The 26,501-nt window shown below is 40.0% G+C and overlaps 2 protein-coding genes across 3 annotated transcripts in view; one reads left to right on the forward strand and one right to left on the reverse strand.

The window, feature by feature from the left end:
- KLHDC1 (kelch domain containing 1) overlaps nucleotides 1-10,890 on the reverse strand; it is a 48,483-nt gene extending 37,593 nt beyond the window's left edge. For both annotated transcript variants that reach the window (XM_082452194.1, XM_082452193.1), the window contains exon 1: nucleotides 10,610-10,890. In XM_082452194.1, coding sequence (XP_082308320.1) covers nucleotides 10,610-10,705 — 96 coding nt within the window. In that variant the 5' untranslated portion in view covers nucleotides 10,706-10,890. The remainder of the gene's footprint in view (nucleotides 1-10,609) is intronic.
- A 9,946-nt stretch (nucleotides 10,891-20,836) lies between these two features.
- POLE2 (DNA polymerase epsilon 2, accessory subunit) overlaps nucleotides 20,837-26,501 on the forward strand; it is a 28,672-nt gene continuing 23,007 nt past the window's right edge. The window contains exons 1-3 of the mRNA XM_082452313.1: nucleotides 20,837-20,953; nucleotides 23,836-23,936; nucleotides 25,251-25,326. Coding sequence (XP_082308439.1) covers nucleotides 20,886-20,953; nucleotides 23,836-23,936; nucleotides 25,251-25,326 — 245 coding nt within the window. The 5' untranslated portion in view covers nucleotides 20,837-20,885. The remainder of the gene's footprint in view (nucleotides 20,954-23,835; nucleotides 23,937-25,250; nucleotides 25,327-26,501) is intronic.

A 26,501-nucleotide genomic window follows, 5' to 3' on the forward strand; every position in this document is an offset into this window, starting at 1 on the left:
CATGTTAGTAGGGAAAGAGGGGACTATTTAATATATGACATAAGAACAACTGGTTATCCACACTGAAAATATAATGAAATTGGATCCCTACCTTAAACCAACCAAATAAAAAATTCAGATTAAAAAAAAAAGATTTAAACATGGAAGGCAAAACCAAAAATCATTTAGAAGACAATACAGGAGACTTTATGATCTCCACACTGGGAAAGATTTCTAAAGATGCAGAAAGCACAAAGCATTAAGGAAAAGACTGAAATTACATTAAAATTAAAAACTTCTGTTGAACAAAGGATAATCATCAAGAAATTGCAAAGATAAGCTACAAACTGAGAAGACATATTCAACTCATATAACTATATAATTAAAGTATTCCTATAAATCAGTAAAAGACAACTCAATAGACAAATGAGCAAAAGACAGGAACCAGCATTTTTACAGAAGAGAAAACACAAATAGTTCATAAGCCTATGAAAATACACTCCACTATAATCATGGAAAGTAAACAAAAAACACAATGAAATATCATGTCACACTCACTGGATTGGCAAAAACTTTAAGGCCAGATGGCATCAAATGTTGTCAAGGATGTGGAGCAAGGAGGGGGCTGGTGGTAGTGTAGATTGATACAAATATTTTGGCAACACTTACATTCCCAAGTAAATTTGGAGATGTGTGCACTAGGCAACCCAGCATTCCATTCCTTTGTATATGCCCTAGGGAGTGTACATGTCCTGCTGTGTGTATAATAGGAGACATGTTACCAAGAATGCTCACTGTAGCATTGCTTACAATCCAAAAAAACCCTGAAGCATTCAAATATTTATCAATAGTGGAATAGATAAGGAAATTGCCGTAAATTCACACAATAGAATATTATACAGGACACACATCAAATGAATGCATCCAGGGATGATTTTCAAAATATTTAATAACTGGACAGCACAGAAACTGACCAAACAGAATAAACACCAAGTAAACACAGGTACAGCCATGCAAGTGCACACCAGCTGAATACAAGTAATGTGTGAATCTAAAAAACATAATGTTAACTAAAAGAATTAAGTCATGAAAGAAAACACATGCTCTGATTCAAAAACCAAATAATATATTGTTTACAGACAGATGCATGTGTGATAAAACTATAAAGAAAATAGTGATTAATAAGAAATCAAGTTTACTGAGCTCTGACCACCACAGCAACAGTCAGCTCTACCCACCACCAGAGCCTCCCATCAAGCCTCTTAGATAGCCTCATCCACCAGAGGGCAGACAGCAGAAGCAAGAAAAACTACAATCCTGCAGCCTGTGGAACAAAAACCACATTCACAGAAAGATAGACAAGATGAAAAGGCAGAGGGCTATATACCAGATGAAAGAACAAGATAAAACCCCAGAAAAACAACTAAATGAAGTGGAGATAGGCAACCTTCCAGAAAAAGAATTCAGAATAATGATAGTGAAGATGATCCAGGACCTCGGAAAAAGAATGGAGGCAAAGATCGAGAAGATGCAAGAAATGTTTAACAAAGACCTAGAAGAATTAAAGAACAAACAAACAGAGATGAACAATACAATAACTGAAATGAAAACTACACTAGAAGGAATCAATAGCAGAATAACTGAGGCAGAAGAACGGATAAGTGACCTGGAAGACAGAATGGTGGAATTCAATGCTGCGGAGCAGACTAAAGAAAAAAGAATGAAAAGAAATGAAGACAGCCTAAGAGACCTCTGGGACAACATTAAATGCAACAACATTCGCATTATAGGGGTCCCAGAAGGAGAAGAGAGAGAGAAAGGACCAGAGAAAAAATTTGAAGAGATTATAGACGAAAACTTCCGTAACATGGGAAAGGAAATAGCCACCCAAGTCCAGGAAGCCCAGTGAGTCCCATACAGGATAAACCCAAGGAGAAACATGCCGAGACACATAGTAATCAAATTGGCAAAAGTTAAAGACAAAGAAAAATTATTGAAAGCAGCAAGGGAAAAATGACAAATAACATACAAGGGAACTCCCATAAGGTTAACAGCTGATTTCTCAGCAGAAACTCTACAAGCCAGAAGGGAGTGGCATGATATACTTAAAGTGATGAAAGCGAAGAACCTACAACCAAGATTACTCTACCCGTCAAGGATCTCATTTAGATTTGATGGAGAAATCAAAAGCTTTACAGACAAGCAAAAGCTAAGAGAATTCAGCACCACCAAACCAGCTCTACAACAAATGCTAAAGGAACTTCTCTAAGTGGGAAACACAAGAGAAGAAAAGGTCCTACAAAAACAAACCCAAAACAATTAAGAAAATGGTCATAGGAACATACATATCGATAATTACCTTAAAGGTGAATGGATTAAATGCTCCAACCAAAAGACACAGGCTTGCTGAATGGATACAAAAACAAGCCCCATATATATGCTGTCTACAAGAGACCCACTTCAGACCTAGGGACACATACAGACTGAAAGTGAGGGGATGGAAAAAGATATTCCATGCAAATGGAAATCAAAAGAAAGCTGGAGTAGCTATACTCATATCAGATAAAATAGACTTTAAAATAAAGAATGTTAAAAGAGACAAGGAAGGACACTACATAATGATCAAGGGATCAATCCAAGAAGAAAATATAACAATTATAAATATATATATGCACCCAACATAAGAGCACCTAAATACATAAGGCAACTGCTAACAGCTATAAAAGAGGAAATCGACAGTAACACAATAATAGTGGGGGACTTTAACACCTCACTTACACCAATGGACAGATCATCCAAAATGAAAATAAATAAGGAAACAGAAGCTTTAAATGACACAATAGACCAGAGAGATTTAATTGATATTTATAGGACATTCCATCCAAAAACAGCAGATTACACCTTCTTCTCAAGTGCGCATGGAACATTCTCCAGGATAGATCACATCTTGGGTCACAAATCAAGCCTCAGTAAAGTTAAGAAAATTGAAATCATATCAAGCATCTTTTCTGACCACAACGCGATGAGATTAGAAATGAATTACAGGGAAAAAAACGTAAAACACACAAACACATGGAGGCTAAACAATACGTTACTAAATAACCAAGAGATCACTGAAGAAATCAAAGAGGAAATCAAAAAATACCTAGAGACAAATGACAATGAAAACACGACGATCCAAAACCTATGGGATGCAGCAAAAGCAGTTCTAAGAGGGAAGTTTATAGCTATACAGCTTACCGAAAGAAACAAGAAAAATCTCAAGTAAACAATCTAACCTTACACCTAAAGGAACTAGAGAAAGAACAAACAAAACCCAAAGTTAGCAGAAGGAAAGAAATCATAAAGATCAGAGCGGAAATAAATGAAATAGAAACAAAGAAAACAATAGCAAAGATCAATAAAACTAAAAGCTGGTTCATTGAGAAGATAAACAAAATTGATAAGCCATTAGCCAGACTCATCAAGAAAAAGAGGGAGAGGACTCAAATCAATAAAATTAGAAATGAAAAAGGAGAAGTTACAACAGACACTGCAGAAATACAAAACATCCTAAGCAACTCTATGCCAATAAAATGGACATCCTGGAAGAATTGGACAAATTCTTAGAAAGGTATAACCATCCAAGACTGAACCAGGAAGAAACAGAAAATATGAACAGACCAATCACAAGCAATGAAATTGAAACTGTGATTAAACATCTTCCAACAAACAAAAGTCCAGGACCAGATGGCTTCACAGGTGAATTCTATCAAACATTTAGAGAAGAGCTAACACCCATCCTTCTCAAACTCTTCCAAAAAATTGCAGAGGAAGGAACACTCCCAAACTCATTCTATGAGGCCACCATCACCCTGATACCAAAACCAGACAAAGATACTACAAAAAAAGAAAATTACAGACCAATATCACTGATGAATATAGATGCAAAAATCCTCAACAAAATACTAGCAAACAGAATCCAACAACACATTAAAAGGATCGTACACCACGATCAAGTGGGATTTATCCCAGGGATGCAAGGATTCTTCAATATACGCAAATCAATCAATGTGATACACCATATTAACAAATTGAAGAAAAAAAACCGTATGATCATCTCAATAGATGCAGAAAAAGCTTTTGACAAAATTCAACACCCATTTATGATAAAAACTCTCCAGAAAGTGGGCATAGAGGGAACCTACCTCAACATAATAAAGGCCATATACGACAAACCCACAGCAAACATCATTCTCAATGGTGAAAAACTGAAAGCATCTCCTCTAAGATCAGGAATGAGACAAGGATGTCCACTCTCACCACTATTATTCAACATAGTTTTGGAAGTCCTAGCCACGGCAATCAGAGAAGAAAAAGAAATAAAGGAATACAAATTGGAAAAGAAGAAGTAAAACTGTCACTGTTTGCAGATGACATGATACTATACATAGAGAATCCTAAAAATGCCACCAGAAAACTACTAGAGCTAATCAATGAATTTGGTAAAGTTGCAGGATACAAAATTAATGCACAGAAATCTCTTGCATTCCTACACACTAATGATGAAAAATCTGAAAGAGAAATTATGGAAACACTCCCATTTACCATTGCAACAAAAAGAATAAAATACCTAGGAATAAACCTACCTGGGGAGACAAAAGACCTGTATGCAGAAAACTGTAAGACACTGAGGAAAGAAATTAAAGATGATACCAACAGATGGAGAGATATACCATGTTCTTGGATTGGAAGAATCAATATTGTGAAAGTGAGTATACTACCCAAAGCAATCTACAGATTTAATGCAATCCCTATCAAATTACCAATGGCATTTTTTACGGAACTAGAACAAATCATCTTAAAATTTGTGTGGAGACACAAAAGACTCCGAATAGCCAAAGCAGTCTGGAGCGAAAAAAAACGGAGCTGGAGGAATCAGACTCCCTGACTTCAGACTATACTACAAAGCTAGAATAATCAAGACAATATGGTACTGGCACAAAAACAGAAACATAGATCAACGGTACAAGATAGAAAGCCCAGAGATAAACCCACGCACCTATGGTCAACTAATCTATGACAAAGGAGGCAAAGATATACAATGGAGAAAAGACAGTCTCTTCAATAAGTGGTGCTGGGAAAACTGGACAGCTACATGTAAAAGAATGAAATTAGAACACTCCCTAACACCATACACAAAAATAAACTCAAAATGGATTCGAGACCTAAATGTAAGACCAGACACTATAAAACTCTTAGTGGAAAACATAGGAAGAACACTCTTTGACATCAATCACAGCAAGATCTTTTTTGATCCACCTCCTAGAATAATGGAAATAAAAACAAAAATAAACAAATGGGACCTAATGAAACTTCAAAGCTTTTGCACAGCAAAGGAAACCATAAACAAGACGAAAAGACAACTCTGAGAATGGGAGAAAATATTTGCAAACGAATCAACGGACAAAGGATTAATCTCCAAAATATATAAACAGCTCATTCAGCTCAATATTAAAGAAACAAACAACCCAATCCAAAAATGGGCAGAAGACCTAAATAGACATTTCTCCAAAGAAGACATACAGATGGCCAAGAAGCACATGAAAAGCTGCTCAACGTCACTAATTATTAGAGAAATGCAAATCAAAAGTACAATGAGGTATCACCTCACACCAGTTAGAATGGGCATCATCAGAAAATCTACAAACAACAAATGCTGGAGAGGGTGTGGAGAAAAGGGAACCCTCTTGCACTGTTGGTGGGAATGTAAATTGATACAGCCACTATAGAGAACAGTATGGAGGTTCCTTAAAAAACTAAAAGTAGATTTACCATATGATCCAGCAATCCCACTACTGGGCGTATACCCAGAGAAAACCATAATTCAAAAAGACACATGCACCCCAATGTTCATTGCAGCACTATTTACAATAGCCAGGTCATGGAAGCAACCTAAATGCCTGTCGACAGACGAATGGATAAAGAAGATATGGTACTTATATACAATGGAATATTACTCAGCCATAAAAAGGAACGAAATTGAGTCATTTGTTGAGACGTGGATGGATCTAGAGACTGTCATACAGAGTGAAGTAAGTTAGAAAGAGAAAAACAGATATCGTATATTAACTCATGTATGTGGAACCTAGAAAAATGGTACAGATGAACCGGTTTGCAGGGCAGAAGTTGAGACACAGATGTAGAGAACAAACGTATGGACACCAAGGGGGGAAAACTGCTGTGGGGTAGGGATGGTGGTGTGCTGAATTGGGCGATTGGTATTGACATGTATACAGTGATGTGTATAAAATTGATGACTGATTAAAAATAATAATAATAAAAAAAAAAGAAATCAAGATAGTGGTACCCTGTGAGGGTGGGAGGAAAAATATAATCAGTGAAGGATAAACAGAAAGCTTCTAAGGTACTGATTCTAGCTGATTTTTTAATCTGGAATTTAAACACGACAGTTATTTTACATACTCTTTTGTACATACATTTCAAATTTTAAAATTAAAGAATAAAACTTTAAGAAATGAATATTAGGTAGCTCACGGAATCATCAAGGAAGCTGGAGGACCAGCCTCTGATCTATGTGGAGAGGAGCAAGGCCTGAAACCCTTCCAGAGAACCAGTCTGATGCGCAAACTGCCCCAGTCACTGGTGAGCATCAAACTGCAGCTTGTAGCACTGCCTTTTATGCCAGGGACCTTATCTTCCTGCAACTTCTACTGCTCGCTAAGAATCCTCTTTAGGTCTTGATTTTTACAGGTTTATTCCTGAGCCCAAATCTAGCACACATACATCTAACAAACAGCATCTAAGTTACTTGCTCACAACCTAGCTGCAAGGGAAGCTGAAAAATACCTGGCACTCAGGTTCTTTTACATTGGGCACCTACCATGAGCTATGCCCAATTCTGGACACTGGAGACACAATAGGGAACAAAATCCCCATCTTTATAGAATATACATTCTATGAAGGTAGGTAGGAGGTACTCAGACAACTAAAATAAATACTCCAACAAGACTCGCTTAGTGGGGGATACTACAAGAGGAAGGGGATTCAAATGCTGGGCATCTGAAAAGAATAAATGTCTTCCACATAATATGGATGGTCTGTGTCACCATCTATGAATATATAAAGCGAACTATTAAGTTAAAGAAATACACACTTAAGGCTTTTAATACACATTGCTAAATTTCTCTTCAGAAAAGGTTACCAGGGCTTCCCTGGTGGCGCAGTGGTTGAGAATCTGCCTGCCAAGGCAGGGCACACGGGTTCGAGCCCTGGTCTGGGAAGATCCCACATGCCGCGGAGCAACTGGGCCCGTGAGCCACAATTACTGAGCCTGCGCGTCTGGAGCCTGTGCTCCACAACAAGAGAGGCCGCGATAGTGAGAGGCCCGCGCACCGCGATGAAGAGTGGCCCCCACTTGCCGCAACTAGAGAAAGCCCTCACAGAAACGAAGACCCAACACAGCCATAAATAAATAAAAATAAATAAATTTAAAAACCTGTGGGTTGGTTGTTCTTTAAAACAAACAAACAAAAAAAGGTTACCAGTGCATGAGTAATTCATTTCCCCATGCTCTTCTCAAAAATTCTTTTTAATATTTGTAAATTGGAAAAGAAAAAATTCATTATTTTCAGCTGGGTTTCTTTGATTCATATTCTATTTTTATTTCTTCTTTTGTAAACTGCTGTGCATATCCATTGCTCATTTTTCAAGGGAAATATTCATCTTTAATTTTACAGGACCTTTGTCTATCATAAATGTTGCAAATACCTTCCCCAGTTTGTCATTTGCCTTCTTATTTTATGATGTTTAAAAAGCACAGATTTTAATTTTTTAAAACTTTGATCTTGACTGCTCTAAGATGATTAAGCAATTTTCACTTACATTAAAAAAATTTTTGGTCTACCAATCTTTTTCCCTTATAGTTTTTTCCCAATTCAGTTTTTCTTTTCCCAACTCAAGATTTTACAAAAGTCACATATTTTATTTGGTATCATATAGCTTAACTTCTCTACATTTGTCAATCCTAAAACTCCACTATCATTTTCCTCCAGCTGTCCCAGGACCATTTATTGAATAAGCAATTGTTTTTCCAGAATTGAAATGCTACCTTTTATATACAAAATACTCTTATATGCTTGGCTGTTTATGTTATTTCTTCTCCATTCCATCATGCTTTCTCAACGTGCATCAGGACCACTGATTTAAAAGTATCATAATATGTTTTAATATCTGGTAGTATAAACCTTCATTCTTTTCAGACATTTTCTAAATTGATTCTTCTTCCCTTTAAGTCCTATTCAAAACAGAAATATATAGTTAAACATATTCAGCTGCTAGTTTCTATAAGGAAAAGTTTAGGGCAAAATGTATTAATATCAATTGTGTTAGGGAAATAAAACTGTTCATATGATTAAACAGTAAGAAGAAAGCATATCATCTGTAAGGATGCTAAAACACTGTGCTTCTCCAAAATTTGGAAAAAACTACTCACAACTTTTAAATGCTCCTAGTTGCAATACTAAAGTTTGTATGAATTTCAGTAATGTCAAAAGGATATGGAAGAACTAGGAGCAAGAGAATATTCTGGCCCCAATTATAATTTACTACTTACTTTTTTCAGCTTTGCTGCTCTTACCTCTAGAGGTAGGGCTGTTTTCAGATACAATGCCCTTTAGAAAATGCTCAACGATAGAGTAATAAGTAATTTAGACAGATATATGTTGGCCATTCAAGTTTTAGGACATACATTTGTCAATTTTAACACACATTGTGTTAATGAGGAGGAAAATTGTGCTTGGAACATACAATCTGGAATCATCTGACCATTATTCTTAACTGCTGACTACTGGATTACCTCCAGATTCCAGGGCCTTTTAGCTGTTCAGAAGGATCTGAATAAAACACTTGTGGGAAGGATTCTATTTTTTCTCACGATATGCCATGTCTTCTTTTCTGCCTCCTACTCTCCCTTTCCTTCCGCTTATGCCTTAGACATATTTTAAGCGCTGACAACCCCTGGAATTTAAAAAGTAGTAGACTTGATCTAAATCTGTGTGGTACTTTCCAGCGTGGTTCATAGAGCATTTACTCATTGGATCAATCAGTAGTAGGAAGTATTTCTATTCACTGACTGCCACCTGAAGACCTGAAATCTTATCAATGACACAATTTTCAAGATTAAAATGAGATATAAAAAATTCAGACATTTCAGTTATGGGCCCAACAGAAATCTATACTGTCACAAGATATAAGATATTACAGATTACTATTTTAAGTGAGTTTTTTTTTTCATTTAACTTTTACAATATTAAGAATCAATATAGCAGATGAAGTTTGACACCTGTACATCTTCAAGTGGCAGAGCTCAAAAACAATCAAAATATTTCTTCTGCAAAAACCATCATTATATCTAGACTACTTTTTCATCAAGAACAAATGGTAGAAATATTAGACCTTAAGAGAGCATAGTCACCTAATTTATGTTTATCATAGAAAAAATAGCCTTTGGAAATCCAATATACCTATGTTGGAATCTGCTGCCCTTGAGGTCAAACGGTCATTCAAATTATTTACTCTTACTGATTCATCTTCCTTATTTTTAAAATGAGGACATTACTTACCTTACAAGATATGGTAAGGATTATACAAGATTAAGGATATGAGATTTCCTAGCACATGCCACGTATAGTAGGCACTCAAATGTGAGTTCTGATTTTCTCATCCTGATACTGAATCAAATTAAAAATAAACACACAAACAAAACAACAACAAAAACCAACTTGGATCTGAGAATCATTTAACATATACAGTATGTTCTTTATTTCAGTGAGTGGTTCAGTCATGTTACATCTGTCACATAATAGCATCGAGTCAGTCAGAAAAATGTAGGTTCTACATCCAGTAGAACTCCAGATGGCTCGCTTTTTTTTTTTTAATCTGTACACTAAATGGGTTGTTTTCCATCTTTAGAATCCTTGACTCTATTATCCTACGATTATAGAGACAAAACAAATACACATATTCAAACCTCCACTGTAGTAAGAATTTTAAAGCATAATACTCTTAAGTACATTGTTGCTAGTACAAGTCTGTTTAGAAACTCGAAAAAATTTCGTAATTATTCCTTGGTAAAGGCATGCCACTAAAAATTACTTAGAAACACTTAAATGCTTCAGTGATTTCGATATTTCGGATCGCGCCGCGGGAATAAGGAAATATTTACAAAATAATATAGCACGGCATCCTCGGTGGGCTTTTTTGAGTCTGCGCAAGCAGTTAAAAATGATCATCAATCGCGCAGTAACCGACTGAGTGCTGGGTAAGCCGGGTTATCGGCCAGCTGCGAGGACCGGGGGAACTGGAGAGTGGGAAGAGCACCGGACTGGGGTTTGAAGGCTAGATTCCTAGTGGAAGCAACGGCGGCGCGGCGTCAAGCCCTGGCGCAGCGGGAGAGCGGCCGACGGCGGAGGGCCGGGCGGGGCGCGGGGGGCGCCGGGCGCGCCGGCCTGGGCCGCGGACCTGCCCCCGCGTCGGGGCCGGGTGTGGGCGGGTGCTCGGCGGCCACTCTGGCCGAGAAGCCGGGCGGGCTCCCGGCGCGAGTCCGCCCCGTCCCGCCTCTTCCCCTTACCACGTAGCCCCCCCACACGTAGAGGAAGTTTCCGTCCACCACTGCGCAGTGGCCGCTGCGCTCCTCGGCCACGCAGAACAGCTGCGAGTCCGCCATCCGCGCCGTCGCTGGGCCCAGCCGCTCGGCGCGCTGCAGCCCCCTACCCACGGAGCGGCCTTTCCTCCCGCCCGGCTCCTCCACGCACGAACGGAACGCGTCGAGGGTCGAGATTGGTGGGAAGGCGGCACCAGTGCGGCTGCGCCGTGCCGAAGCCCGCCCGGGAAGCCGAGCCTGGGGCGGCGTCGCCAGTTAGGGATGCTTGAGGTCTGAGTGGGCAGGGAGGTGCCTTGGCTTCCCCGCAACACTGCCACCCGCTGATTTCGTGTCCCTTGCGATTGTGTTGTGTGGGCGGAACAATCTGTGTACCTTATCCAGTGGCTCAGTGGACTTCTGGTCCATGGGCTTGATGCTGCTGTGACTTAAATCAATATGTTAATACATTAATGCTTTGTGAGGGTTTGCCTTTTCCATTCAACCTCTAGCAGAGATAGTTACCCAGAGAGAGAGAGAGAGGGAGGTCTTTAAATATATATGTCAAGATACATGTATATATATGTATATATATACATTTTTTTTTCAATTAAGAATTTTCTAAAACGTATGCCAGCAAACTACGGCCCTGCAGGCCAAATCTTTCCACTGCCTGCTTTTGTAGCACCCACAAGCTAAGAACAGTTCTACGTTTTTGAATGGTTGAAAAAAATTCAAAGAAGAATGATATTACTCATGAAAATGATAGAAATCCATATTTCAGCATCTGTACATAAAGTTTTATTGCCACACAACCACCCTAATTCGTTTAAGTATTGTCTATGGCAGCTGATGTAAGCCACAGAGTTGAGTAGACAGAGCTGAGTAGCTGCAACAAAGACCAGAAAGCTCCCACTGCCGAAACTATTTACTGTCTGGCCCCTTCCAGAAAAAGCTGGTTAACCCTTGCTATAAAATGATGTACTGAAGTAAAACTAGGGCCAGGAGGGAAGAAAATAATTATACCAGCGTCTATAAATGCACTTGTCCAGAGTTACCCTTTGAAGAGAACCTGGCTGCCCACCACTCAGAACAAGTTAATTTATTCATTTATTCGGTATATATTTATTAAGTGCCTGCTTGCTGTAGATAGTTGGTATTGAGGCCCTGTTAAACCCAAACGCTGAAGGAATCAAGTATAATTGATTCCTCAGAGCCTTGTAGTAGTAGATACTAAAGAAATACTAAATATGTAGATAATGAATATCTGTTGACTGAATGAATAAACAAAATGAATTTTTTTTTTGAACAAAATGAATTTTAAGATGAATAAGACGTAGTTCTACCACAGGGACTTCAAAGTCCAGTTAGAGGGAAAGAGATGTAAAGAAATGCATGCAGCGTGGGACGAAAAGTGGCATAGTAGAAACGTGGACAAAATACAGCAGAAAAGAGGAAAGGAAATACACGATCTATTGGGCACAGGAGGCGCACAAAGGGAGACACAAGTTTTTCTTTTTGTCTCAGCAACACCTAGAGTTTTTGTTTGTTTGTTTGTTTTTTAATTTTATTTTTATTTTTGGCTGTGTTGGATCTTTGTTTCTGTGCGAGGGCTTTCTCTAGTTGCGGCGAGTGGGGGCCACTCTTCATCACGGTGCACGGGCCTTTCGCTGTCGCGGCCTCTCTTGTTGCGGATCACAGGCTCCAGACACGCAGGCTCAGTAGTTGTGGCTCACGGGCCTAGTTGCTCTGCGGCATGTGGGATCTTCCCAGACCAGGGCTTGAACCTGTGTCCCCTGCATTGGCAGGCAGATTCTCAACCACTGCGCCATTAGGGAAGCCCCCCAAGTTTTTCTTACAAGTTGTATAAATAGTTCCCTATGAGTGTAGAATGCTTGCAGGGAGCAGCCAAGGATAAAGCTGGAATAGTCAATCTTGCAGCCTTGTCATGCTAAAGAGTCTGAACTTTAACTGTAAGGCCAAAGGGTCTTAAGCAGGGGAGTAAATAATGTAACTTGATTATTAGAACTTTTACTTTGGATTGGCGGTGGGGTGTGGAGGCGATCAGGACTGAAGGCAGAAAAGCAGATGGCCCCCAGGACAGCTCTGGTGTAAAGTAGGTGCTCATAAATGGTAGTAGCAGTAGTAGTAACCCCTCTTGAGCACTGGCCTTGACCTCCATTTCCAGGGGTGAGGTGGGGTCCGTCTCCAGATGGCACCCTGTGTCCCTAGCAATGACACGTTAGCTCTGGGGGTGCTGAGACCAGCTCTCATTGTTGTTATTAACGTATGGAACCTGGTGGTCCTTTGCCCCAGAAACTCCCTTTCCACCTGCAGTGGAATGCCAAAGCCCTCTCCAAGATTTCTGTGAATCCTTAGGGCTATAATCTCATAGTCACCTCTGGCTTTAAACTCCTACTGCTCCTGGAATAATTCCATTTACAGGTTTATGGATCTTCTCCCCATGGGGCATGCTATTGCACATCACCCCAGACCTGAAACATAGAAGCACATTGTATTTTCTTTCAAAACCCACTCTTAAAGGTCATTTGTACTTCTACTAAATTTTACTGAAGTAAAAGGTAAAAGTAAAAAGATGACAGAGAAGGGGTTTATATCACAGAAAGAAAATAATTTCAAACAGATTACCCTCGTTCCTAAAACCGCATCAGCCACGCCACCATTCTGGCCTTGTCAGAGACAAACCAGGTCGGACACTAGTTAAAGAGGCAAGGATAGATTTTGTTCAGTAACAAACTCTTGTGATGGGGAAGAGGATGCACTGTGAACTGAACTGAACTTTGTGGAAACTGAAGGCAGGAGACTTTTTAAAGCTTTCAGTGTACCGAGGGAGGGCACTGAGGGGTGCTGAAGAGGGTTGATCCCCGTGGCTAGGCCATCAGGGCTTGTTAATTGGAGCATATCCAGAGAAGAAACAAACTTCTTCTATCTTTATGACTGGTGGAAGTGATGCAAGTTAAAGCAAGGCACCCAGTAAAATTAGGCCTTTATCTTCCCACAGGGATGGGGAGCAAGAGTAAGAATTATCTCCCGGGCTTTCCTGGTGGCGCAGTGGTTGAGAATCTGCCTGCCAATGCAGGGGACACGGGTTCGAGCCCTGGTCTGGGAAGATCCCACATGCCGCGGAGCAACTAGGCCCTTGAGCCACAACTACTGAGCCTGCGCGTCTGGAGCCTGTGCTCTGCAACAAGAGAGGCCGCGATAGTGAGAGGCCCGCACACCATGATGAAGAGTGGCCCCCGCTTGCCACAACTAGAGAAAGCCCTAGCACAGAAACGAAGACCCAACACAGCCAAAAATAAAAATATATATAAAAAAATAAATTAAATAAAATAAAAAAAATAAAAAATAAAAGATTTATCTCCCTGTATGTTTGCATTTCAAAGAGCTCTCAGATGCTTGGAGAAACAGTTTTGTTTGGTAGATTTACACCTCAAAGGCAGAGAAAGGATTTGTAATTGCAAGCTTTCTAAAGTAACTGCTATAAGGGGGGGTGGGAGGGAGGGTTCAGGGACCTATCTGTCTATCACCAGGTTTGGGGCTGGAACAAGCAGTAAATTCTCTTGGCAGCCTTGAGCTTTTTCAGGCAGGCACTCTAAGGGGCACTGGAGTCATTCTAGGGGTATGGCCTTGAGCTGTTAGAAACTATGCTAGAGCTTGTTCAAGTCTCTTAGTATGGCAGGGGCGCGGGGTCTGGACGAAATCATTTGTGCCAAGAGTCTGCAGTTTTTACAAGTTAAGGTTGAGGCTTAGTTGAGAATAGGGCTCAGAGGAGCTTGACTAGAGTTTGGTCAAGAAGAGAGTCTTGATCACCTTTCCGCTGGCCTTCTCTCCTTAGGCCCTAGCCTCAGGACATTCTGCTGACTCCTCTCTACATTCTCCCCTCCAAGACTGTCCCCCAGGAGTAGCATTCCTTTTAACATATGCAAAAATCAGCTCAAAATGCATTAAAGACTTAAACATAAGACCTGAATCCCTAAAACTCCTAGAAGAAAACAGGGGGAAAGCTCCTTGACATTGGTCTTGGCAGTGATTTTTTTTTGGAGATGACACCAAAAGCATAGGCAACAGAAGCAAAAATAAGCACATGGGACTACCTCAAACTAAAAAGCTTCTGCACAGCAAAGGAAACAATCAACAAAATGAAAAGGCAACCTACAGAATGGTAGAAAATATTTCCCAATAATATATCCAGTGAAGGTTAATATCTTAAATATATAAGGAATTCATAAAACTCAGTAGAGAAAAAAAAAGATTAAAAAATGAGCAAAGGACCTGAACAGACATTTTCCCTAAAAAGACATACAAATGGCCAACAGGTACATGATGTATAATACCAACACGTACATCTCTAATCACCAGGGAAATGCAAATCAAAACCACAATGAGATATTGTATCACACCTAGTAGGATGGCTGTTGTCAAAAAGTCAAATATAATAAGTGCTGGCAAGGATGTGGAGAAAAGGGAACCCTGTACACTGTTGGTGGGAATGTAAACTGGTGCAGCCACTATGGAAAACAATATAGATGTTCTTTAAAAAATTAAAAATAGAACTACCATATAATCTAGCAATCCCATCTCTGGGTATATATCCAAAGGAAAAAAATCACTCTCTCCAAGAGATATCTGTACTCCCATGTTCATTGCAGTATTATTCACAATAGTTAATACATGGAAACAAACTAAGTGTTTGTCAGTGGATGGATGAATAAAGAAAATGTGGTATACATATACAATGGAATATTATTCAGCCTTAAAAAAGAAGGAATTCCTGACACTTGTGTCAACATGAATGAACCTGGAGGACATTATGCTAATTGAAATAAGCCAGATACAGAAAGGCACATGTTGCATGATCTCACTTATTTTATTTATTTATTTATTTATTGGACATGCTGCATGGCATGTGGGATCTTAGTTCCCCGACCAGGGATTGAACCCACACCCACTGCAGTGGAGGTGTGGAGGCTTAACCGCTGGACCACCAGGGAAGTCCCTGCATGATCTGACTTAAATGTGGGATCTAAAATTGTCCAATTCATAGAAACAGAGAGTAGAATGGTGGTTATCAGTGGCTGAGGGGTGGGAGAAGTGTGGAGATGTTGGTCAAGGGTACAAACTTTCAGTAATAGAATGAATAAATACTAGAGATGCAATGTATTACAAGTGACTATAGCTAATAATAATGTATTGTATACTTGAAATTTTCTAAGAGAGTAGATCTTAAGTGTTTTCACCACACACACACAAAATGGTAACTATGTGAGGTGATGAATATGCTAATTAGCTTGATTGTGGTAATCATTTCACAATGTAAACATATATCAAAACATCATATGTGCACCTTAAATACTTACAGTTTTTATTTGCCAGTCGTTCTTCATAATGTTGAAAAAAAAGAAACCAGATGCGGGACTTCCCTGGTTGCACAGTGGTTAAGACTCCGCACTCCCAATGCAGGGGGCCCGGGTTTGATCCCTGTTCAGGGAACTAGATCCCATATGCATGCCACGACTAAGAGTTCACATGCCACAACTAAGGAGTCCCCCTGCCACAACTAAGGAGCCCGCCTGCCAAAACTAAGACCCAGCACAACCAAATAAATAAATATTAAAAAAAAAAGAAACCAGACACAAAAGAATACCTGCTATATAATTTCATTTATATGAAATTCAAGATATACAAAATTAATTTATGGTGATAGAAAGCAGAAGAGTAGTTGTTTGGGGTTAGGGAGAGGGGATTTATAGAATTGAGTACAAGGAAATATTCTGGGTGATGGAAATTTTCTATATCATGATTAGGGTGGTAATTACATAGGTTTATACATTTATTGAAACTCATATGTATTCTTTATGTATGTGCAATGTAAATTATGCCTCAATAAAAAAATACATATATTTAAAGTTATCACTGTATCATTTGCTTGTTACTAGTAACACTGGCACTGTATTTTTGAAATGACCCACTTGTCCTCCTGGACCTTAAAGTCTGGTGGGGGCTATAGACCAGCAAACAGACAACTACCATGCTCTGCAGTAAGTGTAATGATAGCAAAAGTCCAGGGCACCTTGGGGCTACATAAGAGGGCCCCTAACTCAGATCTGGGAGAGTCAGGGAAGGTTCCCAAGAGAAAGTAAAGTCTAAGCTAAGAACTGAAGGATGAATGGAAGTTGTTTAGGCAAATGGAGGGGAAGAGGAAGGAGAGTGTTCCTGGCAGATGGAATGAGAGAGGAAGAAAGAGATGGCTTGTTCACTTTATCCTAATATGAGATTTGGAAACGTTTTAAGTAGGGAGGTGACATAATAAGAATTATGTTTTAGAAAGCTTATTCCGATGGCAAGGTTGGAGACAAGGAGACCCGTTGGCAGGTCCGTCCCTGCTGCTAGAGAGGCTGATAACCTAGTAAGGCCCCTAGCCATAGAGATAGAAATGGTCAGGTCTGAGAGATACTTAAAAGGTAGAACCAAAGGGACTTGGCTACTTTGTTTATGGAGAATGAAGGAGAGGGAGGTGTCAAGGATGCTGCCTTGTTTACTAGCATAGTCACTGGGTGGAAGGGGTAGAGTCCTTCACCAGGGTAGTGAACTTGGGAGGAGGAGCAGATTTTGGAGGGATGATGGTAAGTTCATTTGGGCACATACTGAGTTGAATTTGAAGCTTGAGAAAATATGTATTTTGGAGTCATCAGCATTTAGTTTTCATTGAAGTATTAGGACTTTATGGCCAGGTGAAGGAGTCATAGGGAAAAGAAATTGAAAATTTATGGGAGAAAAAGGAATCATTGTCAGATTGTGAGAGGAAGCCGGGAAATTGGGATAGATTCTTTTATCTTCAATTTCTTAACATGAAAAATATTAAACATAAAGAAAAGTTGAAAAAAATAGTTCAAGGAATACCTGTGTACTCTCCATTTAAGTTTAATAATTGTTAATATTTCCATAATAGCTTTATATTTGTTTACATGTGTATGTCTACATTTTCCATTTTGCTGAATTATTTGAAAGTTACACTTCAGCATTCACTTCCTAAAAATAGGGACATTCATATATATAACTACAATATCATTATCACACTTAAGTAATAATTAACAGTTATTACTTAATATAATTTAATATCCAATCCATATTCAAGATTCCCAAATTTCATTGGGAATAAATAAATAAAAAACATTTATCATCTCACACAGTTTTTGTAGGTTGGGAATTTAGGAACAGCCTGGCTGGGTGATTCAGTCTCGTCTCTCTGAGGTTGCAGTCAAGATACTGGAGAGAGTTGTAGTCATCTGAAGACTTCACTAGGGCTGGAAGATCTGCTTCTGAAATTGTTCACAGTTGCTGGCATGTGGATGGCAAGTTGGTGCTGGCTGTTGCAGGAGGCCTTGATTTCTTAACACATGGACCTTTCCAAGAGCTGCTTGAGGGCAGCTGGTTTCCCCCAAGAGAATCTTGGGTGATTTTGCTATTTAAAATGGACTCCAAGCATGGTGATGAAGTGCTTTCTAGTGTTCCAAAGCATAAGAAGGCTGTCATGTGCCTCAGGGAGAAAACACATGTGTTAGATAAGCTTCCTTCAGGCATGAATTATAGTGCTGCTGACTCTGAGTTCAATGTTAATGAATCAACAATATATATTAAAGATGTCTTTAAACAGAAACACACATAAAGCAAGGTTATGTATTGATCAGTTGATGAAAATGCTGTGACCAGAGGCTCAGAGGAGCCTTACCTCTTACCCTAGGAGCAATGACTGAGTATTTGCTAATTCAGTGTTGGTGGTGACTGTCTAGAACGTAATCACCTTGAATAATGAGAATCAACTGTTTATTTATCCATATTTATTTCCTCTCCTTTCTTACATAAAAGTTCAAATTTTCGTTGCAGTTTTTTGTCATTGGAATGTATTTTGGGAGCAGGCGACAATCACTGCCTCTGCCCCCCGCCCCCCGCCCCGCAGGAACATGTGCCAGCTGCCGTACCTGCACACCCCATATCAAGGGGATAATGGCCAGCACACACTTAGGAAAGAGGTGGAAAGCATCCAAACTAAAAGCAGCCCTAGGGCCAAAAATATTAAACCAATACAAGCTGTACAAGGATGCTCCTGCATATAAATAGCCTTCCAAGACTACAGTAGATAATTGCTTCTCCTAAATTCACAGAGTAAGAGAAATATAAGTAAAATGAGGAAGCAGAGGAACCACTCCCAGTTAAAAGATCAAGAGAATTCCCCTAAAGGAACAAACAATGAAACAGTCCTCTTCAGTCTAATAGACACCGAGTTCAAAAAGGAAGTAATGAAAATACTGAAGGAATTAAGAAAACTTATCAACAGAAGTGCAGATTACTGTAAAAAGGAACTAGAAACTATAAGGAGGAGCCAAGAAAAATTAGGAAATTCATTTGCTGAGATGAAACCTGAACTAAAGACCATGAATAGCAGAATGAATAATGCAGAAGAACGAATAAGTGATCTGGAAGACAGAATAATGGAAATCACCCAATCAGAACAGCAGACAGAAAGCCAAATAAAAAAAAAAATTGAAAGCAATATGAGACCTATGGGATATTATAAAGTATGCCAATCTACACATAATAGGGATCCCAGGAGAAGAAAGGGAAAAGGGGATTGAAAATGTAATTGGAATGTATTTCACTGAAAATATACAGAGAGCTGTGTTCAAAAATCACTTTTTGGGGCTTCACTGGTGGTGCAGTGGTTAGGAATCCGCCTGCCAATGCAGGAGACACGGGTTCAAGCCCTGGTCTGGGAAGATCCCACATGCCATGGAGCAACTAAGCCCATGCGCCACAACTACAGAGCCTGCACTCTAGAGCCCGCGAGTCACAACTACTGAAGCCCGCGCGCCTAGAGCCGGTGCTCCGCAACAAGAGAAGCTACCACAATGAGAAGCCCGCGCACCGCAACGAAGAGTAGCCCCCGCTCGCCGCAACTAGAGAAAACCAGCGCACAGCAACAAAGACCCAATGCAGCCAAAAATAAATAAATAAAATACATTTTAAAAAAAAGAAGGGGACGGATTCCCCCCCCCCTTAATAAAAAAAAATCACTTTTCTCTGTGATGTTACGTTACCAATTCAATACATAGGTACATTGGTTTTGGTCTGCTTTCAGTTTTGTTTACTTTTTTCTTTTCTATTTTTTGAATACGAAAAACATATACATGGATTGACAGTTAAAAGTCTCACTACAAAGAAAGGTCTCACTTCTATCTTTATCCCTTCCAGCCATAAAGGTTAACCATTTTTTGGTGTGTCCAGTGTTACCTTTCAGAGGTTTTTAAAAATACAAATTCAAGTAAATAAATATGTATATGTATTCTTATGTTCCCTCCTTTACCATATTTTGCTTTTTGTTGTTGTTGTTATCCGGATACCCTGCAGGTCACCGTGTATCAGTTCTTAGAAACCATCCTCACGTTTTATGAGACGGCGCGTTCACTTATAAGCACTCCACGGTTTTATTTAACTCACTGAAGCAACCGTTTTGAAGCTGGCAGATTAACAGCTCACTTGCTGCAATCAGACCGAGTTCAAATCCTGGCTCCCTCAGTTACTTACAGAACGTTTCACCTTGAGTGAGCCATCTACCATCTTTGTGTCTCACTCTTCTAATCTGTAAAATGAGGATGTTAAAAAACAGCACACAACTCATTGGGCTTTAGGAGAAATACATCAATTAATACATTAAAACGCTTATGATAGTACATGGTGCATAGGAAGCCCGCAACTTAAATAAAAAGCGGGGTGGGTGAGAATGATCGTGATGTGTAGCAGCTTCGAGTGAATGTCGGGGAAAACCCTGTGGTGACACAAAGCATTTCCAGAGCCTGTGTGAAGCAGAGAACGTAAGTACACAAGGGCCCCGGGGTCCGGGAGGAGCCCGACCGGAGTCACGGAAGGTGGAGGGTAGCGTTGAGAGTACTAAGTGGCTCAATGAAGCATTTGAGATAGGGAAGCACATTCCCAACCGGACACCAGGGAAGGACGCCCTCCCTCTTCAGTCTCCGAGCAACAGAGCAGTGCAGGGTCGCCTTCTTCTGCAGCCTAGTGGGTGCGGGACTGCAGCTCTCCAGGAGTGCGACACCGAAGTCTCCGCGCACTGAGGGAGGAGGAGCAGTGGCAGAGAGAACCGGCGCGTCTGGGGCGGGACCAGGACAGAGACGGGGCGGGGCGCGCCCGGGAAGGGGCGGGGCCGCAGCCGTGGCGCCAAAAAGCGAACATGGCGCCGGAGCGGCTGCGGAGCAGGGTGCTCTCTGCCTTCAAGCTGCGCGGCTTGCTGCTCCGGGGGTGAGTGGGCTGGGCAGCGGGCGGGACAGGAGGGGAGGGCCAGGCCGCCGTGCGGGGCAGCGGGACGCGCCGCGCGCCAGGAGGGGGTTTGGCCTTTAAAATTACAGAGACCTTGAAAGAGTTCTAAGAAGCAAGGGGGACCTGGCGATGCCTTCTTAAGTTCCCCGACATTCGCGCGGAGTCGAAAAGTTTCTCGCGGAAGGGATGAGGGTCTCCTCCTGCACGTGCCAGACAGCCGCAGAAGCGGCTGTCGGTGTCGCAGCAGCGGTGTATTAGCACTGTGTTTGGGCGCCTCTCAGCCAGCTTAGTCTCTGCCTCCGCTAATTGGGAATCCTAACAGCGCTGCTCACGTGGTTACGGAGACAGCGAACGAGAGACCTGGGAAAGCCCATTGTATGTCGGTAGCTGTCAGATATGTTGTACAAACTGTGGGCCTTGCTAGCCTTCCCAATTTTGGATCATGTATTATTCCGGAGAGGGAATTCCGGAGAGAGAATTCCTGGAGAGTTAAGAAGTGGGTAGTTTAAAGCACGTTCTTAAGTCTTCTGGGTTTTCTTGGTTTGTTTGTTTGTTTAGATTTCCTTTAGAACTTCTGTGCTTCTTTGGCCATATCCGTGTTTTCTACGGCTTGTAGAATGATCCTTTCCAAGATTTTTCTCATTAAATCTGCTTTTTTTATATATAAAGAATACAGTACTTACATATGTAAATACCTGCTGGACGGGATACACTTCTCTGTACCAGGTTTTGATTGCTCTTGTGTGTGTAGAGGTTTTTTTGTTCGTTTTTGTAATAAGTTTCATGGGACTTTTACCTTACTTTTGGGTTAGTGGTGAACAGGTGCAAGAGTGGATAAGCTCTAGGAGACAATAATAAATTTTGTTCAGTTGATTCCCCACATTTTGAAAATACGACCAATTGATGAGTTAATTTTTCTTTATTTTCACTTAGAATTTGACCTACTATTGAGCTGTCATTCATTAATTCAGTCAGAAATACACTGAAATCTATTAGCTGCAAAGTACTGCTGGGGCAAGGGAGTAGGAGAGGGTGAGACAATGCGGAGGTTGGGGGACAGATAGTGTATTAATATTTATTGCTGCATAACGAATTACCCCCAAACTTAGAAGTTTAAAACAGCAGGCACTTATATTCTCACATTTTCTGTGGGTCAGGAATTCAGGTAGGCTTAGCTGGGTCCTTAGCTTCAGGGTGTCTCACAAGGCTGCAGTCCGGATGGGGTCATCTCAGAGTCAATTGGGCAGGATTTGCTTCCAAGTTCATTCAGTGATTGGCAGGATTCAGTTCATCCAAGATTGTTGGACTGAGGGCTTCAGTCCTTGCTGGCTGTTGGGCCTGCCCAGCATGGCAGCTTACTTCATCAAAGCTAGCAAGAGAGTCTGCTAGTAAATGGAAGTCACAGTCTTTTGTAACCTAAGCAAGAAAGTGACATCTTGCTGCTTTAAAATTTTTATTTTTAAAACTACAATATAGTAAAATATTCCATCGCTTTTGCTATATTCTATGGTTAGAAGCAAGTCACTAGGTCCAACGCACACTCAAGGGGAGGCGATTGCACAAGGATGTGAATACCAGGAGGTGTGGATTATTAGGGGTCATCTTAGAAGTCTGTCTACCATGGATATTAAATAATTCACAATTATTTAATTTCAATTATGAAAAGGATCTGAGGAAGGAAGTGCTATGATAGCGTATAACCAGGTGTATAAACAGTTCTAGAGTCAAAGAAGGCTTCATTAAAGAATGGTTTAAAAAAAAAAAAAGGAATGGTTTGAGTTGAGTGTTAAAGGATGAGCAGGACTTGACTAGGTGAAGAGTGGGCGGGGGGATGACCATATAAAGACCCTGAGGCAGGAGAGCACCAGGAAAGCCAGAGACACTGGGTGAGACTAGTGAGATTTGGCGGGAGCCAGATCCTGTATGACTTTGGTCTATACTAAGAGCTCTCCCAAGATTCACCTAATACGTGTGTGATTTTAGGGACTCAATCAGCAAGTATTTGTGGACCACCTTCAGTGTGCTTAGCACTCTGCCAAAGGATGACACAGTTCCCCTTCTCAAGAAGCATCATCTATAATAAATTGGAGGGCTGTGACACCCACACATGAAACAATAAGCAACCCAAGATATAGAACATTTAGTGCGATGACTATAACAATAATATTGATGCAAAGTGTAAAGCTGTGGCCTACAAATAAAGAATGGCATGGAATTAGCAAATTGTTTAAGTAGACAGTGTTTATTCTGAGTATTATTGGTATTTAAATCAGGAATTCATGTGATTTTTAAAAAAATTGTCAGCTTTATTGATTTTTGAGGGGTGAGAGGGATTCATGTGATTTTAGTGAGTGTTATTACTTCTATGACTATATTCGAATGTCAGAGTTTTTTCTAGCCTAATTTTTTTCTTATTTTACAGTTGAGAACTGATGAAATTACTGGAACTTAAGCAAATGCATTATCAAATTAATAAATATGTATTTAGGTGTCTGTTATGTTCAGAACATTGAAGCAGACTGAGTTTGTTAATGTCAGGTAATAAATAGTACAAGGCTAATGTGATACAGCAGATCTAAGGTATCTATAAGTGAGATTTTTTTTAACAATTTCAGAAGGAAAGGGTGACTGCAGCAGGTAGAGCTGGTCTAGGAAGGCTTCCTAGAAGAAGGATGTGATTTGGGGCTTTAAGAACAGTTATGTTGGCAGGGGATAGGAGGAAGAATTTGTTCAGAAAGCACAGGAAAGGAGAGTACTGCTTGCAGGGAGGAGTGAGTGGATCTTAATTTCAATTCGAGATTGATGAGTGTTTGCCAGATTTTGGCATAAAACTTTTAACCTTAATTACCAATCTCTCTTATCAGTGAAGCTATTAAGTACCTCACAGAAGCTCTTCAGTCTATCAATGAAGTAGAGCTTGAAGATGCACTGGAAAAGATCATCGATGCAGTTGAAAAGCAACCCTGTAAGTAACATTTTCTGACAGCTCTTAAATTGTTCATATAGCTCTACATCCTCAGTTAGATTTATAGATTTAAGTTGAAGTTGAGGATTCAGTACTGAATGTCCCGGTGGTATGAGACATACCCCTGGTAGCACTTCTTGCCAAGGAGTAACCTCTAGTTCTGTTGGAACCTTGGGGCATTCCCAGAGACTCTTTTACAGTTCTTCCCCTTTGTGAATTCCCCTCTGATTCCTTTATGGTCACTTTTTTCTCTCTGCCTATTACTTTGTCTTACTTAAGTTAGGTACTCTTAAATGTTTGAGGGGGAAAAAATGAGTAAGTAAGCAAGAATAACTTTCCCTTCCTGCTTCAGCCTTTCTTAAGGGATCTTTTTGTTAAATACTTAGCCTTTTACCATAAGCATGGGCCTACAAAAGAGAAATGCTCTTCTAGAAAAAAATTGTCCAGTTTCTAGAGCACTGAAGGAGAGAAGTGGGTGTAGCTTGCTCTGATATGTTGTAAAGATGCTAGTTTCTTCAGTTAAACAGGAGGAAACACTTTCTGTAATAGAGGAGAAATTGCTATTATATCTCATTTTCACTTTTCTAAAGGCAGAATTTTAAATATACCTTTGCTTAAAAAATTTCCTTACAGTTGGAAATTTAGAAAATGATTAAATTTAGAAAATTAGTATACATTAATTTAAGATGGTACATGGTATTTTGCCTGAGAACATACCACAGTGGTTAAGGGCACCCAGTCTGGAATCAGACTCCGGTTTGTATTGCTCTCTACTCCTTCCAATTATGTTCGTGAACTGGTTATTTGACCTCTTGGAGCTGCACTTTCCCCATCTGTAAGACATGGCTTATGAACAGCAGTCTTATAGGACATCTATCTAATAATGCTTGTGAACTACTGAGCATGGTGCCACACGTTTACTAAGGGCTTAATAAGTGGTGGCTGTTATTGTTATTACTGTTACTATCATACCTACTGAAACATAGCAGTTGTGATGAAAAGTTATACTAATGTAACCATATTAAACCTAGGAGCTTACAGAAGGATTTGTATACCTGAATGTATATTATTTAACAATATTTAGAAAAGTAAGGCATTTGACTGTGTATTAAGGTATTCTAAGTGTATCTGAGCGTGGAAGATTAAGGTATTTGAAATACGGCTTTTGTTCTAACGCTTTTTTCCTCCTAAAATCTATGTAATGAGAATCTTGGGATTAGTGTTTGCAGATTATTTTCAGGAAAAAAGCTGTGTTTGGAAAGAGCTAATTTTTATGCCTGTTTTTAAAATTTAACTTTGAACTTCTCTTTTCAGTGTCATCAAACATGATCGAACGGTCCGTAGTGGAAGCAGCAGTCCAGGAATGCAGTCACTCAGTAGATGAAACTGTGTATGTGGAAAAATTCACCTTTTCCCCATGTTGGAAGTGTTGTTGAGTGGTTATTTTAAATTATTTTCTTGGGGAAATACTCAGTGGTCACCTTTCTACAATGGTTATTTCTTAGTTGTTTTTAAAAACCATATTTTATTTATTTATTTATTTATTTATTTTTGGCTGTGTTGGGTCTTCGTTTCTGTGCGAGGGCTTTCTGTAGTTGCGGCAAGTGGGGGCCACTCTTCATCGCGGTGCGCAGGCCTCTCACTATCGCGGCCTCTCTTGTTGCAGAGCACAGGCTCCAGTCGCGCAGGCTCAGTAATTGCGGCTCACGGGCCCAGTTGCTCCGCGGCATGTGGGATCTTCCCAGACCAGGGCTCGAACCCGTGTCCCCGGCATTGGCAGGCAGATTCTCAACCACTGCGCCACCAGGGAAGCCCCTAGTTTTTTTGTTTTTTGTTTTTTAAGTGATAGCTTACATTATAAAACTCAATATTAAATGACTCATCTTTACTATTTTTATCCTAGAATTTGAGATTTCGGTGTTGTTTGTACCATGACAAACTTTTGCCACTTACCCAACTGATTTGATTTAATATTCTATATGCTGCAGGTGGATTGAACTGATTATTCAGAGGTATAATTTACTTTTTTTCTTAGGAAAGTGCCGAGTCCTGAAAGTTCAGTGACTTAACTTGGGTCACATGGTGAACAGCAAAGGAGGGTAGAACCTCAGCTTTAGGACTTTTTACCCTGTCTCATGCTGTTAGAGCTTAGGAATTTATGTTGCAGTAATTTTTCTGGGTTTTATCTCCCTGAGATAAACCTCTTTCCTTTCCTCCTTTGAATATGATACTTCTTTCCAAATTCACAGGGTTTAACTGAAAGGAAAACATCTGGGAAAATGGATAGAGACAGTCTTAACTTTGACAGTTTTTTCCTATTTGGGGCAATGGAGATAATTGAAAGGAGTCATTACTCATTTTGGTTAGTAGTTTTAATCTTTTTCCAGTCAGAACTTATTAGAGCTGCTAAAAAATAGAGAAATTGAGGTATTTAAATTTTATCCTTGCCAACTCATTGTTTAAGATACTGGAGTACTTGCTCCTAGAGCCATCAATAGAAATTCAAAACGATTATATCAAAGTATAAGGATTATAATCCTAAAATAGGCATTAAAGTTACCTGTT

This window comes from Balaenoptera physalus (assembly GCF_965194825.1).
Source record: "Balaenoptera physalus genome assembly, chromosome: 2".
NCBI classification, from domain to species: domain Eukaryota; kingdom Metazoa; phylum Chordata; class Mammalia; order Artiodactyla; family Balaenopteridae; genus Balaenoptera; species Balaenoptera physalus.